The sequence below is a fragment of the Paramisgurnus dabryanus genome, chromosome 20 (assembly GCF_030506205.2).
Source record: "Paramisgurnus dabryanus chromosome 20, PD_genome_1.1, whole genome shotgun sequence".
NCBI classification, from domain to species: Eukaryota; Metazoa; Chordata; class Actinopteri; order Cypriniformes; family Cobitidae; genus Paramisgurnus; species Paramisgurnus dabryanus.
In genome coordinates, this window is record NC_133356.1 from 23,055,826 (window position 1) to 23,068,418 (window position 12,593).

A 12,593-nucleotide genomic window follows, 5' to 3' on the forward strand; every position below is an offset into this window, starting at 1 on the left:
TTATAGAAAAAATAAATTCTGGTTAGGAAAAGGTTTGTGTGTGTGTCAGTTCATCATAGTCTTACAAGCGTTTACATCATCATCATCATCACAGTCTTGCACTGTTCATCTCCTCCAAATGGTGGTAGTAAAGTAAAACGAAAAGGCGGCAACATACTAAACACAATTGTTTGTTCAGTAACCAGTTTGCCCTACATTAAAAATCATCTCCGATTTCTAAAAATAACGATTAGTTAGCATGTTCATAAACAATGTACTGAATTATTATTCAAAATTATGTGTCTGTACGTGTACTTTTTTGGTGTAGTCTTGATGTAAGTCTTAAAACTTGGAGTTACGCAATGGACAGATAAGAAAGGCGGCAACAGAAAAGTTTCGCATCTGTTTTTCTGCAGTGTTGATCCGTCAGTACATTTGGATTCCCAAACACTAAGCAGATGTGGAGGAGGCGCGTGCTGTATACCTGTGACGACGCTTCATGAGATGATCATCACTATCACTGCGTCTCAGCCCTATCTCTACAGTACCTCTCTATACGACTACTACAGAAACGGCACACATTTACCGGGATTTCGGACGATTTGTGACAAACGTCGTTAACGTAAGTACACTAAACTGATACAGTTTGCTCGAAAGCTTCGTTGTAATGTGGTGATACTTGTTTCTGGTAGTCCTTCCTCGCTAAGGAGCCTGACTGGAAAAGCAGTGAAGTTTCTGACAGTGTTGTATGTAAATGACTTACTTGACTCTTTAAAACGACGTTGAGCAATCAGTAGACGACATTACTAGAAGATTTAAACTAAATTATTTCCTACACTGTCTAATCTGGATCATTAAAAGTTAATGATTAAACTGTTAATGATATATAGTTCAGGGGTTGTTGTATCATTCAGTGACTGGCAGTGAGAAACGCAGGGCTTTTCTTGGCAAAAACATAGTTCAATGACACAGGAGGGAAAGCCTTTGAATTAGGCTACACTTAATAGTAACACAGTGTAACTGGTATGAATTAAACATAGTTAAAATGGTCGTACAGGATCAGACTGGCACTCAGTCTTTACATTAAACATAGTCAGTGTTTGTTTTATCTGAGTCATGTAATGCCCTAAGTGTTTCGTTTCATAATTAGTCTGTGTACAAATGACTGATTCATCATTCTGAAAGTCTGTTATTGGGTTATTTTTGAAACGGATGATTGTTGCACTCTGTCGTATGATTTCTTTATTTACTGCCTTTTTTGCTCAGCATAATCTCCTTTTATTCTCAGCTGAATATGAATAAGAGACAGTTCCTCAATGATCTGTGTAGCTCTTTTATTGCTTTTTTCTCAAGGTCCTATAGATGCAAGAAAAAAAAGCTTTCATACAGTCAATGTCATTCTCATAAAGAAGACTGATAACACTGGTTATAGTTCTGCCATCCTCTACAAAGTTACTTATTTATTTATAAATGTTTAAACCGGTAATGTATATAAATCTGACTTTCAGGCCCTATGATTATACAAACACCTTCCTCAGTTGTAACAAAATAATACTTAGTGTTCAACATGTCAAAGCAAATATAATGTTGTTTCTGCTGAGTTGCTAAGCAAAATTATTTTGTAAGTGGTTTGTGAGAGAACATTAAAGACTTATTTGTATTTTTAACCTTAAATTAAAGATTCAAAAACATTAATAATCTGAAAATGACTAGTGAGTAATAGGGCTGGGCAAAAAAATCGATTTTTCGATTAATCGTTTTTTTAAACGTGGTCGATTAAAAATCGATTCTCAAGGAGCAGAATCGATTTTTTTCATATTTATTTCCGCAAACATTGAACGGAGGAATGGAAGCATTTTAGATTTCGCAAGCAAGACGTGTTGTGGCTTTTAATTTCTTTTTATTAATTACCCACTTGTAAACTGCTGTTCACTGTTCTTTTTTATCAATATAGTATGTGTATTAAATCTATATTCATTGAGTTGAATCGAGAATCGAGTATAAAAACCTACCTGAGAACCGGAATCGAAAATTTAATCGAGAATCGGAATCGAATCGATTTGATAGCTTATGAATCGAAATCGAATCGATCTGGAACATCTGAATCGATACCCAGCCCTAGTGAGTAATGACTTCAAAAACTGTCTACAGCTGCAGAATAATTGTATTGTTAACAGGATCTCTGTAAAGAAAATGTGTTGTAAAAAAACAACTAGTAACTGTAGTTGCCTGAAAACTTACAGGGAAATACAGGAAACATGCAAACAACTCTGCAGTTTAAAAAAGAAAAGACAACTTTTTATGCATTATTGGCAAAGTTTTGTATATTTTACATTTCTTAACTGCATGTTTTATTTACTGATATATGATTGCTAATGTGAATCTGCTTTGTACCTTATAATATACAGTTAACCACACTCTCAGAGAAAAGCTAAAAAAGATGTCACTGGCACGGTTCCTCCTAAAAAGTTCCTAATATGTATCATTTTGGTACAGATATGTACCTTTGAGGTACCACTATGTACCTCTGAGGTACCAGTGTGAACCTTTGAGGTACCATTATGCATCTTTTAAGGTACAAAAGTGTACTTTTTGAAAAGGTACAACCCCATTGACAACTTTTGTACCTTCTTGTACCTTTTTTTACAAGAGCGCACCATAAAAATAGGAAATAAATAAGTATATAAATATCAAATTTGAAGTCACAGCTGTGGGAACATACATTTTCTTACAAATGCTGTTTATTTTACTTACAAAAACATAATATTTAGCTTTTTTACTGTAAAAGTACATGTTGTTAAATATGATAAAAAATTCACTATAAAACATTTGATAAGTCATATCTTTAATGCTAAAGAAATCCATACATTTTACATTATTTTACAACAAAATTAAATGTAATGTCTACAGTTAATTCCAATTTTTAAATCAATTTTTTACTCTTTTGTGTATTGACATGGTTTTACTGCAACATTTACTATAGCATATTGTAGCATTTTTGGCAATATATGTATAAGGGTGGTTAGGTAAGATCCCTGAAGAAATTTTTTTATTGTGCTTGTCAGATTTGCTCTCCTGCTCTGAAGGAGACAGCGCATTTAACTGTGTGTAGAGTGAATGACAGCTGGTTAAAGATGTATGACAGGTCTCATCCTGTCACTGTCCAGCTGAGCTGAGCTGCTGGCAGAAACAGACCTCCCTCTTCATCACAAACAGAGTTTTTCTCTCTGCAGCTGGACAGTTTTTATCAAGTGGTTTAGTTCATCTTACAGTCTGATACCATGGAGTTTGTTGTACAGCTTAGCTGTGTATGTGTAGATGATCTTGCAGCTGATCATCTTTTGTGTCTAAGTCTTGAATTGGGTTGGACTCATCTCATGGATCAAATGCATTGAGAGCAGGAGAAGGAACAGCAGTGTGACTTACTGATCTCTTTAGGTCTCAAACAGAGGATGTTAGATGTGCTTTCATCTCTCTTTCCCTCCATCCTTCTTTCTTTCTTCCCTCCTTTCTCCCTTTCTTCCTTCATTCTTTCTTTCGTTCCTTCCTTCATTCCTTCCTTTTATCTTTTATTTTTTCCTTCTTTCTTTCCTTCTTTCCCTCCTTCCTTTTTCCCTCCCTCCATCCTTCCTACCCTTCATTTTTTATTTCTTTCCCTCCCTCTTTTCCTGCTTCCTTTTCTTTCTTTCTTTCTTCCTTCCTTTTTCTTTCTTACTTTTTACCCTCCCACCCTCCCCACATCCCTCCATCTTTTCCTTCTTCCTTTCTTTCCTTCTTTCTTCCTTACTTTTTCTTTCTTTCTTTTTACCCTCCCACCCTCCCCACATCCCTCCATCTTTTCCTCCTTCCTTTCTTTCATTCTTTCTTTCTTTCCTTTCTTTTTTCCTCCCTCCCTCCCTCCCTCCCTTTCCCCTTTCTTTTTTTCTTCCTCCCTCCCTCCCTTTCCCCTTTCTTTTTTTCTTTCTATCTTTCCTTTCATCCTTCTTTCTTTCCTTCCTCCTTCCTTTTTCTTTCTTTCTTTTTACCCTCCCTACCTCCCTACATCCCTCCCTCTTGTCCTCCTTCCTTCCTTTCTTTCTTTCCTTCTTCCTTTCTTTTTTCTTCCTTTCTTTTTACCCTCCATACATCCCTCCCTCTTGTCCTCCTTCCTTTCTTTCATTCTTTCTTTCTTTCCTTTCTTTTTTCCTCCCTCCCTCCCTCCCTTTCCCCTTTCTTTTTTTCTCCCTCCCTCCCTCCCTTTCCCCTTTCTTTTTTTCTTTCTATCTTTCCTTTCATCCTTCTTTCTTTCCTTCCTCCTTCCTTTTTCTTTCTTTCTTTTTACCCTCCCTACCTCCCTACATCCCTCCCTCTTGTCCTCCTTTCTTTCTTTCTTTCTTTCTTTCTTTCTTTCTTTCTTTCTTTCTGTCTGTCTTTGCTTCCTTTCATTATTTTCTTCCTTCCTTTCTCCCTCCTTTCCTTCTTTCTTTCCTTCCTTCCTTTATTCTTTCTTTCTCCCCTCTCTCCCCTCTCCCCCCCTCCTACCTTTCTTTCTTTCGTTCATTCTTTCTTTCTTTCTTTCTTTCTTTCTTTCTTTCCCTTCCCTCCCTCTTTTTCTCTTCTTTCTTTACTTTCATTCATTCTTTCTTTCTTTTTTCTTCACCTTCCTTCATACCTCCCTCCCTCTTTTTCTCTTTTCTTCCTTTCTTTTATTCTTTCTTTCTTTTTTCTTCTCCTTCCTCCCTACATCCCTCCCTCTTTTCCTCTTTTCCTCTTTTCTTCCTTTCTTTCATTCTTTCTTTCTTTCTTCCCCTCCCTCCCTCCCTCTTTTCCTCTTTCCTTACTTTCTTTCATTCTTTCTTTCTTCCCCTCACACCTCCCTCTATTTTCCTCTTTCCTTCCTTCTTTTTTTAATTCCTTCCATTCATTCTTTCTTTTCATCCCTCTTTTCCTAATTCCTTTTTTCTTCCTCCCTTTTTCCTCCCTCCCTGCTTTCTTTCTTTCTTTTTTCCTTCCATCCTTTCTTTCTTTCTTTTTTCTTCACCTTCCTTCATACCTCCCTCCCTCTTTTTCTCTTTTCTTCCTTTCTTTTATTCTTTCTTTCTTTCTTTCTTTTTTCTTCTCCTTCCTCCCTACGTCCCTACGTCCCTCCCTCTTTTCCTCTTTTCTTCCTTTCTTTCATTCTTTCTTTCTTTCTTTCTTTCTTTCTTTCTTTCTTTCTTTCTTCCCCTCCCTCCCTCTTTTCCTCTTTCCTTCCTTTCTTTCATTATTTTTTCTTCCCTCCCCTCACACCTCCCTCTATTTTCCTCTTTCCTTCCTTCTTTCTTTCACAGGAGTTACTGAATTGGCAAAATAATACTGCTGATAATAGACTTTATTCATAAATGCCTTACACATAAACTGGATTGTAATTTTCTAGTAAACAATATAACCACACAGTTGTGGTTCAGCAAAAAAAAAGTTTTTTAAATCCTGGACCTGTTTAAACTGTAGTATTTAAGACCACTTACTGTCATATCTGCTAATGCATTGGTGACATAAAGTCCCTTTAGGATATGATTTTGGCACAAACCTTTTAAAATGTCTTTTAGTCATCAAATCTCCCTTATTACAGTTAAATCAATACACTCTTTTCATCAGTGATTATTAAATATGTCAAAATGTAAAAGTCCAGAATAAAACCAGTAAGCAATCTCATATGTCAGACTACAGTATATGCAATATTTTGCATCACTGTAGCCCAATGTAACAATTTTTTTCTGCATGAACTTTGACTCATTGTGTGACGTTATTATTTTGTGTATCATGCATGCTCAAGCGATACACTGAAGCAGCACACAGTTCTTTACCCAGCAGTGCTGATTCTTGCAATACAGCAGGTGTGATTCAAGCACATCTGTGTGGGGGAGATGTGTGTGAAGGGGTTGTTTTTGTGTGCCATTTAAAACAAATAAGGGAATGAAATAGATTTGAATGAATACGAATATAGAGGCGTAAAAAGTGAATGCCGTCTCTGATAGAGGAAAAGAAAACACTGCTCATCTGGAGTAAATGCTTGTTTAATGGAAAGAGGGAGCGAGAGTGTGTTTATCTGAGAGATGGGGAGAAGTCTGCTGTGTTTACAGAAGAGAGGGACTGGGTCTGTTTGAGAAATAGACAGAGAGAGGCGAACCGAAGAGTTAAATATGCTGGCCACTGTCCTCCTAAATCACATCAGACAGTAAAGGTGACTGTCAGTGTCTTTGTGTGTGTTTTAAAAATGTCCAAATATAGTGAAACATGTCAAAAACTGACATTTGAAGTGGTTCTTGCTTGTTAAAGGGCTCATAAATCATGTTGTTGTTGTACTTTATAGTATATTTTAGATAAACTATACCGATGACCAAAGGCTCACTTTGAGGGCATTGTTAAATAAAGCTTACTTACATACATTTTCATCTTAATATTTTCTGAGATACATGATAAGAATATAGACAATAAAGTGTTGTAGGTTCTGGAATTTTTGATATTTGGATGAAGCAGTGTTGACCCAGCTCAATTGGCAGGGCATTGTGTTAGCGCCTCATACGATTTTTATTCTCACATACACATACTGATAAAAATATAGCTTAAAGTTTGGATAAAAGCACATACGTAAAATGTAAAAAGTAAGAACTCTCACTATTCACTTATACATTAATAACCATTTTATCATTTGCAGTCGCCTCAGTCAGAGCTCAGATTAAAGGCTTGAGAGGTCTGTGTCATCGGATGCGATGCTCTTTGATCTTTGCCTGGTGTGCGTTTCTGGGTGTGCATGTGCTTTGTGTGTGTGTCACTTTTTATGTTAAAGAATACTTCATTTCTATTGAAGTAGCCTCTCGGGGCAAGCTGGTTTCTTTTTAACGCACCCACGTGCCTTTGTTTCGTGCAAATATGAGAATATTGATAAGAATTTTTCCCTGGGCAATCTGGACAGATAACCACAAATTGTGTTACTTTATAAACCAGATTAAATTACTTTACAGCACGTTCGATACCACTTTACAGCCCAGACGTGACTAAGATTCTTAACCTTTTTGTTTTGTTTTGCTTGTTTTTCAGGCTGAAGCCTTGAGGGTGAGAGGAGGGAGGACTGTTTAACTTTTTAGTGAAGAAGGGTGAGACAGCTGTGTTTGTGAGTACCGGAGAAGGAAGTCTCAAAGGACAGCGTGAGCGGATTACTGTTCCCCTGAGGTGGAGGGGTGAGTGGCGGTCCCGTTTGACTCACCCCTCCTGATCACACTGCTGATGCTGAAGATGCTGAACCACGGTGCTGGATTGCTCTTCTTGCTACTGTCGTGTATTCTGTCCACTTTGTGGGGTTATCCCTTTAAACCTCCACTAGACCTGGATGTGACCCCTAGGACTACAGTCCTCTCCAATGGTAAGTTGTTCAGGAAATCTTTTATTCATCCATCCATCCATCCATTCAGACAGAACATTATGTAAGAAGTTAAAAATAATACAGTAATACCATATTGTTTTACATAGTGCATACCATTTAAATACATTTGTACGTAAATATGTTATTACATAATCAAAATAATAAATATAAAATAATATTCAGTACCATGGTATACATCAGAGTAAGGTATTCAAGATTCAAAGCCATGCACTGTTTGCTATACAATTAAATTCTTACATTGCTTTCCACTCGAATGGTGTTTAAAGAATAAGAAATAAAGTATAAAAACATTACAAATATAGAAATGATGCATAATGCAATAAAATACAATGTTTTTTTGTAAGATATCGTGATTTAGTCATCTGATTCTAATGGTGCTGCACCTATATACTGTACGTATTTTACACACATGAATATTTCAAATGTACAGCCTTTTTCCAGATTACAAAAAGATTTAATCTTGCATGTGTAGGCATTTCTACATGTTTATGTCTAATGTAATGCTTTCTAGATAATGTATCCTCCCCCAGCTGTTATACCACTTCTCACTGTATAGCAATAGATAATAATAACTTATGTTTCATGGTTGTAACATAAGCCAAAGTCTGCTGGCTATTTACAAGACTTGTTTATGACATACACAGGAAAGCAAACTATTTCATGGTGGTTCTTTGCAAGTAAAAAAGAAAAAGATCCAGCCGGGCAGATACATAGAAGCTGCTCTGTGCTAAAGTTGGGGAGGTGGATTCATGATCTGTTTATGATTCTGCACTTAGTCATTCAGATGTAAGCAATGCTCTTGTTTAGATGACCAGGCGCATACCAGCTTGAATTCTTTATCTCTGCGCTGTTGAACAATAAAACTGGCTTCTCGCACATCTGTGATGCAGAAGTGCAGCAGAGAAATCGAGCACAGTGAAGCGACCCAAGGTTTGCTTTATCTCAGGGTTAAATTACACAACCGCTGAGAGGTCAGAGGACTAAAAGGCCTGGAGCTTGTGTTTAGTTTAATAACATAGTAAGAGAGCAACAGGTTCATTCTCAAATACTGTCCTTTTTAGTAACCTTGAGTAGGAGTGTTGTAGCAGATTTTCAATGCTTAATAACAGTCACAAGAAGTGAGTTCTTATGACATATTCAATGAGAAGAGCTCAGATGCAAAACCCTCTTAGTCCGTCCAACTTCTTTTACGTTTAGGTTGAGTAATTTCACTTTATTAGGCTAATATACAAGGTTATTAGTCAGTAATTGAAATGCCTTATTCACTTTAGTTACTTCATTGGTATTATTGAACAAATTTGACTGTTTTTCACTGCAAAACCCTGCCGAGTATCTAAAAAAGTTTTTGGATTATCTGGTACTGTAGCGCTATGCAAGTATATTTAAATGCAACATATTATTTTTTATGTGGACAAATGTTTGTCCCCCGATGTTTGCATGCAACAACTTTACCAAAATAGACCTAGCACAGCATGCAAACAGTGTAAACAGTGTTGCATGCACTGTGTTGACACAAATGACATTATCGGAAAAATTTTAGTTGTAAGTAAATACATGATTATTTATTGCACACGAGTGTTTTTACTTCCCAACTTGTGTTTGTGTTTTGCAAATGTCTGTCACTCAGCACATTATAAATGTCTGAAGGTGGGCAGTGGGAGTTTCAGTTGATCCAAATCTACTGTGGTCTCATGCATGCATTTTGTATTCACTGTAAAAAATACTTTGAATCAACTCGGATTTACAAGTCATTTCAACTTACTGTTATTTATCTTGACTAAAGATCAGTTGTTATAACTACAGGTGAGTTGTTATAACTTATAAATTTAAGTTGACTTTTCGCAACTTTATTTTATAAGTTGTGACAACTCATCTTTGTTGACATGACTTGTAATTCTGAGTTGATTTAACAAAAATTTTTAAGGCAGCAAAGTCTTTTTTACAGTGTTCATAAGCATGTGTTTTTGGACCACAGATGTGAATCAATCAAATGTGCTCAATTCAGGTGAATCACAAAGCTTTGTAAATGTAAAAGTTGGATGGATCACATTTCGGCATTTTACTTTTTTGACCTTTACTAGCTCTGTTAACATAGATTTACATCCATACATCCAATACAGCTTGCAGTGCAATCGCATATGCAGTTTTGTCAGGCTTGCAGGACCATAATACATTCTTGGAAATAGTTTTCAACAGACTTTTCATCAAGGTACTCCTGCTACACTTAGAAAATCAATGAGCTTTCAATCTCATCCCTCCCCTTATTGTTTCATTTAGCATCCCTGTGCAAGCATGAGCTCAGATTAAAACATTTGTACATAATTACAATAAGAGTTACTGTGAGGACTCTGGAGTAAGAATGTTTAAAAGTTAAACAGGTGCACTTATGCCATCCTAATGCAAAGATACTTTCACAGCGCCAAATTACTTCAGCGAAAAAAAATTGATGTGCTGTAATTGACCTCTTAATAGAGTTACCCAAAAAATCCAAAACATATGCTGGGGTTTTCTCATTTCTTAACGTACACTGTTTGCACATACGTGTGCAGTAGATACACTCACCTAAAGGCTTATTAGGAACACCTGTTCAATTTCTCATTAATGCAATTATCTAATCAACCAATCACATGTCAGTTGCTTCATTGCATTTAGGGGTTTGGTCCTGGTCAAGACAATCTCCTGAACTCCAAACTGAAAGTCAGAATGGGAAAGAAAGGGGATTTAAGCAATTTTTAGCATGGCATGGTTGTTGGTGCCAGACGGGCCGGTCTGAGTATTTCACAATCTGCTCAGTTACTGGGATTTTCACGCACAACCATTTTTAGGGTTTACAAAGAATGGTGTGAAAAGGGAAAAAAATCCAGTACGAAGTCCTGTGGGCGAAAATGTCTTGTTGATGCTAGAGGTCAGATGAGAATGGGCCGACTGATTCAAGCTGATAGAAGAGCAACTTTAACTGAAATAACCACTCGTTACAATCGAGGTATGCAGCAAAGCATTTGTGAAGCCACAACGCGCACAACCTTGAGGTGTATGGGCTACAACAGCAGAAGACCCCACCGGGTACCACTCATCTCAACTACAAATAGGAAAAAGAGGCTACAATTTGCATGAGCTCACCAAAATTGGACAGTTGAAAACTGGAAAAATGTTGCCTGGTCTGATGAGTCTCAATTTCTGTTGAGACATTCCGATGGTAGCGTCAGAATTTGGCGTAAACAGAATGAGAATGTGGATCCATCATGCCTTGTCACCACTGTGCAGGCTGGTGGTGGTGGTGTAATGGTGTGGGGGGTGTTTTCTTGACACACTTTAGGCCCCTTAGTGCCAATTGGGCATCATTTAAATGCCATGGCCTACCTGAGCATTGTTTCTGACCATGTCCATCCCTTTATGACCACCACCCATCTTCTGATGGCTACTTCCAGCAGGATAATGCACCATGTCACAAAGCTCGAATCATTTCAAATTGGTTTCTTGAACATGATAATGAGTTCACTGTACTAAAATGGCCCCCACAGTCACCAGATCTTAGAGAATCTTTGGGATGTTGTGGAACGGGAGCTTCGTGTCCTTGATGTGCATCCCACAAATCTCCATCAACTAAAAGATGCTATCCTATCAATATGGGCCAACATTTCTAAAGAATGCGTTCAGCACCTTGTTGAATCAATGCCTCATAGAACTTAGGCAGTTCTGAAGGCGAAAGTGGGTCAAACACAGTATAAGTATGGTGTTCCTAATAATCCTTTAGGTGAGTGTATACTGAATATGCACCGGTGTGTTAAGATTACCCCATGATCAATTTTCTCTGCAGTTGGTTAACCATTAATAAGTTTGAAGCGCTCTGTACTTTATACCCGGGGAAGCCCTCTGAGATGTGAGCTGGAAGTGAGATGACAAACTCCCTACTAAGGGAATGTGTTGTGTAAATTATATTTGCACTGTATGTATTGTATGCCTCAAAGATGCTCTAAGCAAACTGATTATAGTTGTGTCAAATTTCAAAGCTCACTTCGCAGCAAAACTGAACATGAATCTACTGGTTGAAACTTGACTGAACTCTGCGTCCCACACTGGGTCTCGGCAGACCTTCACTTTTATATTTAGTAAATACACAGTCTCTCTCTCTCTCTCTCTCTCTCTCTCTCTCTCTCTCTCTCTCTCTCTCTCTCTCTCTATCTATCTATCTATCTATCTATCTATCTATCTATCTATCTATCTATCTATCGCTCGCACAAAAACAAGAAGCCCCTGGGAAGCTCCTAAGAATCATGTTGTGAATCTCATATTGATTAGTTCATTAGCGGTGGCAGCTCTTCAGTCTATGGGAGGGGTGTGTGTGCAGATAGGATGTGTCTTGGTTAAATGTGCAGCTGTAATGTCAGTAATACAAGTCTGTTTGACCATTAAATGCTTAATTGCATATATTAGCATATTGCATATATGAACATGGTTTAAATAACAACGGTGTTGCTTACACAACTGAGGCCTTGAATATGCTACGGTCAATAGGCTTTACTTATCACGAATGAGTCATTTTTGGTTGGCTACTGCCTCACCTTACCTTTCACGAATTGCTTGGGTTGTACTTTAGACAGAGAATATAAAAAATGCAGATATTGTTCTCTGTTGCTTAGTTGCATTGTTAAACCACAGAGCTTGTTTTAAAAATTGCAAGAATCTGAAATAATACATGAAGTGAGGCGTTATGGTAGTATTTGAACAGATGGTTACATTGGTGCACAAACATGTGACCATGTTCATGAAAACCCAACTAAAGTCATTGTTTTTTAATTTAATTTTCTACATAAAATCATCCTACATATTGTAAATAACATTCTGTGAAAAATAATCTTTATATATTTCATATTGATGACTAATGTTATGTCAAAGATTGAAATTAATGATTCAATGTATTTAGTATTAAAAACTGTATAAAAATGTAAACTGATGTGTGAAGTTTTTAGGGTAAACTCCCCTTCCACATGAGCAATAGCAGGATCTCTTAAACCTAAATGAAATTAAATCCTAATTTCTACTTTTAAAGAAATAAGTCGTTTTACTTTATTCTGCTAAAGATGTGTTTAGTGCCAACTTAAGAGAGGTCACACTAAACACCGACGATGACTAAAGAAGACATTTAGTCCTGAAAATATTTTTTTATTATTCTTTTGTACATATTTCCTGTGTTTTCTGTTTGTATCTCAAT

General features: G+C 36.9%; 1 protein-coding gene across 1 annotated transcript in view; it reads left to right on the forward strand.

The window, feature by feature from the left end:
• Positions 1-340: 340 nt before the first annotated feature.
• The window catches only part of sema4ga (sema domain, immunoglobulin domain (Ig), transmembrane domain (TM) and short cytoplasmic domain, (semaphorin) 4Ga), a 33,540-nt gene continuing 21,287 nt past the window's right edge, over positions 341-12,593 (forward strand). The window contains exons 1-2 of the mRNA XM_065297140.2: positions 341-601; positions 7,039-7,360. Coding sequence (XP_065153212.1) covers positions 7,225-7,360 — 136 coding nt within the window. The 5' untranslated portion in view covers positions 341-601; positions 7,039-7,224. The remainder of the gene's footprint in view (positions 602-7,038; positions 7,361-12,593) is intronic.